The sequence below is a fragment of the Lygodium microphyllum genome, chromosome 18 (genome assembly GCF_053477565.2).
Source record: "Lygodium microphyllum isolate KBCC chromosome 18, Lygodium_microphyllum_v1.1.10, whole genome shotgun sequence".
Lineage (NCBI taxonomy): Eukaryota > Viridiplantae > Streptophyta > Polypodiopsida > Schizaeales > Lygodiaceae > Lygodium > Lygodium microphyllum.
Window position 1 is genome coordinate 106,090,448 of NC_141152.1, and position 4,907 is coordinate 106,095,354.

Genomic DNA, 4,907 nt, shown 5'->3' on the forward strand with positions numbered 1-4,907 from the left:
ATTTGACCCATTCTGGAACCTCCTTCTTAGAGGGAATTTGACCATGAGAAACATGAAAAATAATAGCCATAGCTTGAAATAGTCAAGATTTGCTAGGTGTTGTTGTGAGAATTGTTTCGTCACGTAAATTCTCTATTTGATTGAATGTTTTGGGCTTCAAAGTGGATATATTTGTTATTAATGAAAATCTTAAATTGACCTACTAATTCTCAAAAAGATATCAATTTTCGGAAAACTTGTACAATTACAAAAAGTTAGCAATGTACTTTAGTATCTAATTTTTTCCTGGTACTCCTTAACACATGTGTGTAGAGAAACTAACCCATTTGCCTTGGGTTTTTGATATCTATCACATTTTCTATTACAAGACTTTTAACCTCAACTATGCTTGATCATAGGTAAGATGGGCAGACTATTTTTTCTATCCTCTCCATGTCCTATCCTCATACACACACACACACACACACACACACTCTCTCTCTCTCTCTCTCTCTCTCTCTCTCTCTCTCTCTCTCTCTCTCTCTCTCTCTCTCTCTCTCTCTCTCTCTCTCTCTCTCACATACACATGCACACACACTCTCTAAATGGTCTTCTTCATCTCTTATTCTCTTGTCCTTATTTTTATAATAAAAATACTATTTTAAATAATTTTATTTTTAAATAAAACTAATACTTTTAAACTCTTTCTTTCTTTTTCTCTCTCTTCTCTCTCTCTCTCAGCTAATCTCTCTTTTATAATCAAAATAATATTATTTAATTTAATAATTTTTGAATAAATTTATAATTAAATATATTTTTTACAATTCTCTCTCTTGTACAAGCTTGAAATCTATAAATTGACATACTTTCATATTAAAAAATTTCACAATTTTCTTTCTCTCTTACCTATTCTCCATCTCCTTGCCCCTCTCTCTCTTCAAAAATCTCATCATTTTTTCTCACTTTTTTAAGTTTTATCTCTCCTTCCCTGTCTCTCTCCTCTTCATCTCTATCTCTCATACTCCCCCCCTCTTTGTCTTTCTCTTATTCTTTCCCTATCTTCATCTTCTCCACTCTTGCCCTTCTTTCTTCCCCTATTTCCATCTCCCTCCATCTCTCTCTTTCCTTGTCCCTTTCTAGACTCCTTCTCCATCTCCTATTCTCTCACTCTTCCACACACACACACACACACATTCTCTCTCTTTCTCTCTCTCTCTCTCTCTCTCTCTCTCTCTCCCCACACACACACACACCACACATAAAACATAGAGAGAAAGAAGGGGTGAATGAGAAATGGACTCACATCAAGGCTTGTTGCTAGATGTACTAAATCCATGGTCTTGTTCTCCTTCCTTTGTGTTGTTCTCCATCTTGGTGGATCACCCTCCCTCGCTCCCTCTCTTTGTCTCTCTCTCTCTGTCTCTCTCAATTATTGTGATGATTTCATGTTTTCCCCCCCAATATGTCATCACTATTAGTGTCGCTAAATAGTGATGATTTTTTATGCATTGATATAAGCGTAACATTAATAATTGGCCATTAATATGCTCATGTGTTCTTGTAGTGTCTTGTTACAATAGTTGAAGCAGAAGATAACATGGTATTAGGCCATTTAGCATCATTAGCTATAGTTCTTAAAGAAGTGCGATAATGATGAAGGAGGGGATGAACAAGGTTGAATGTTGATTATAGTGGGAAGGCGGCATATGCTCTTTTGAAGAGGATAGTGTAGAGTGGAACGTTTTTGAGAAACAAACTTTAACTGGAGCTAATTGCTACTACATCAACCAAGATCGTTGGAGCTCAACAAGGATCCTATGGCTCAAACTTGAAGGGAAAAGTATTGTCTGCTCTAAATGTAGGGTTATTTAGCAGGGTACTAGCTAACAAAGACTACTCAAAACTGTGTGGAAAATGCAACTCTCCAAGTCTCTATTTTTAGAAATCATCAAGAAAATTTAGTCTCCCAAGTTAACTCTGAAGGAAAGGCTCTTCATATGGAGAATGCTTGTTGAGACATTGTTTCAATGAGAGAAGTTGGAAAGAAGAGGAAATTTTTATGGGAAATGCATATGTGGAAGTAAAGAGGCTTTGACGCACTTCTTTTCGGATACATGCTTAGCAAGGAATTTGTGAAAGGAGATCCAAGCTAGATTATTCAAGGTTGAATGATGGCTTCAAGGTGCTTTTTGCCTTCGTTGTATCTAGCGCTTGGAAGTTGGAATAAGTTAAGGGAGCGATCTTCAAGACCAAAACTATGACCTTAACAACATTTGGGAAGCTACCGCGAAAATGATCGTAGCACTTTCTCACTTTTATAATTCAAAGATGTTATTTTGATACTAATACTATCATTTGGCGTCTAAAAACATGGGAGAGCGAGATGTTCTAAGGGTGGGTCGGTTGAGGATTTTCCTTATCAACGATTGTCCGAACCAACTGTTGGAAGTCCAAGCTTATAGAGGAGCCCTGAGGTAGAGCGAGATGTTCTAAGGGTGGGTTGGTTGAGGATTTTCCTTATCAACGATTGTCCGAACCAACTGTTGGAAGTCCAAGCTAGAGGAGCCCTGAGGTAGAGTAGCCTGTTTAGCTGCATCTCGAAGCCTCCGAGCATTCTTTCGCAGTCGATGACCTTCATCATCTTGGAGAGCCATGGTGACAACGCGAGACACCTCGTAACTGTCGAGCGGTGATCTCTTGAGCTGTAGCCCGATCTTCCAGACGTCGACAACGTACTTGCAGTCGGTGAGCTGGTCAGAGAAGAGGGGAAAGGCCAGGATGGGCACCCCGAGGCTGATGCTCTCCAGGGTGGAGTTCCAGCCGCAGTGGGACAGGAAGGCCCCCACGGCCCTGTGCGACAGTACTTTCAGCTGCGGCGCCCACGGTATTATCATGCCTCGGTCCTTCGTCTCTTCTAGAAAGCCGTCAGGAAGGACATCCGACAGGCTCTTCATGGACGAGGTCGGCCTTATCACACACAGGAAAGGCTGCTTGCTCGCCTGCACGCCAGCCGCGATGGTCCGCCATTCCTCAGTTGATGGCGTGAACATGCTTCCGAAGGAGATATACAGCACCGAGGCCTCCTTCTGGTGGTCCAGCCACTTGATGCAGTCCGTCATCTCCTCCAGCAGGCTTGTGTCCACGCGTGCATCGCTTCCTACTGTATCACGACTGGCCTCGTGCAGGAATGGTGTGGGGAGGAGAGGCCCTACCACGTGGATGGAGAGAGATCCGCCGTTGGCTGCGTCCAGCGCCTCGCACGCCTCGACCTCCAATTCGTGGAAGGAGTTGATGACAGCGCACTTGCATTCTGTCAGCACTTCCATCTGCTGCTTCGTGTATCTGTATACCGGATCGTCGATGCTCTCCACGTGGAACAAGCTCGGGATATCTGATGGCCGCAGGGGAGGGATGCCAGGTAAGTAGTCCACAAGTCGTCCGCCTTCATCATCAGGGTTAGTGCTATCTGCAAATCGGCAAAATTTTCTTAACACTATTGCAAGCCATAAAGGATTCAGCGGCGTAAGTAAAATATTGAATAGAACGTGCCTGGCTTGCGGTAAGGGAAGAAGCCGTGCAGTTCGAGAAGGTGGGCATGGTAGTAGATGTCCAGCACCGACGCCGACTGCGTCCAGAACAACACGCTGGGCAAGCCCACTTCTCTCGCCACCTCGTGGGCCCACGGACAGAAGGAACCGAACACCACGCAGCTGACGCTCGTCCTGTGCTGATCCCTGCCTTTGTTGAGGCTAATGAGAAGGTCTTTGAAGGGCTCTCTCATATTGAAGACACCCTGGTGGAATTCCCTGATGCGTGGCACAATGTCCGAGTAGTCGAAGTCCTCTGGAAGCCCATTGTCTACCCAGACGAATTCGACAGGCGATTCGGAATCGGCCTTAGTAGAATTACTCGTATTGTTCCTGCTGATGCGCTCATGATTGTGCCGGTTGGTAACGAAAGTGACCCTGAAGCCGTGTTGGATAGCCAGGTCCTTCCCGAATTGGACCATAGGGTTGATATTCCCCCACAGAGGGTAAGGCACCAGCACCGCATGTGGCCTCGACAGACTTGTGGGAATATCTTCTTGCCCATTCATTACATTGTCGCCTCCACATCCTAGTACTGGAAAGCCACTATCTGTCCTACCCTCATCATCTGCTGTATCTTCAGGCAGCTCGCGCAGCTTGCTAATCGTCATGTAGATAACAGTGGTCGATGCTTACAGCAGAAGGAGCGTGGAATGTGGTTCGTACAAGAATAATATCAGATCGGAGCTGGAGTGTTTCCTGTATCAAGCATAAATGCGTGGCTATGGATACTTTATCGTGTGTTCTAAACATACGACTGAAATCATCTGTCCGGTGGCACACACGAGTCCATCTGAGCTAAATAATATTTCGATTATTACTATGTGATGTGATGTGATGTTTTGTTGTCTTGTAGGTAGAGCACGGGCGATGGAACAACTTGCCAGCAATTTTCCTACGGTTCTGACTTTTATACAATATCCAGGTTCTGCAACTGTCCTCAAGCCATTCGCCAGGGCCCGGGTGATAGTAGATACCAAAGTCGTAACTGGTGACTCGTGTCTTGGTGCGAGAAAATTTGACACTCAAGACAAATACAAAGGCCGTCGATCCATGTACGTCCAACTTCGATCCAAGCCTAAATTTTCAAGGTTAATATTTCCAACTTAGGGCTGGGTCGCACGAAGGTCAAGCAGGGGGAGTGGGACACTATTTCCTCTGCTACCCCTTGGTCGTGCTGGGGAGATGCAGGGTGAGTGGGGTGTATATCACTCCACACTTACCCTGCCGGGACCTTCAAGGAATAGGGTCCCTAAGATGATACTAGCTGGGTGAAGGCTATTCATGTTTAGCGATTGGATTTCGTGCAGCACCTTGACCCACCTTTCTAGCAACCGAATT

At 44.5% G+C, this 4,907-nt stretch overlaps 1 protein-coding gene across 1 annotated transcript; it reads right to left on the reverse strand.

Annotated features, from left to right (window-relative positions):
• Window positions 1–1,532: 1,532 nt before the first annotated feature.
• LOC148021227 (linamarin synthase 2-like) lies at window positions 1,533–4,311 on the reverse strand. The gene is made up of 2 exons (XM_087699059.1): window positions 3,529–4,311; window positions 1,533–3,445 (listed from the first exon to the last, which is right to left on the reverse strand). Exons 1-2 carry the CDS (start codon window positions 4,175–4,177, stop codon window positions 2,469–2,471), a joined length of 1,626 nt encoding a protein of 541 aa, XP_087555185.1. The 5' UTR covers window positions 4,178–4,311; the 3' UTR covers window positions 1,533–2,468.
• Between the last annotated feature and the right edge of the window lie 596 nt (window positions 4,312–4,907).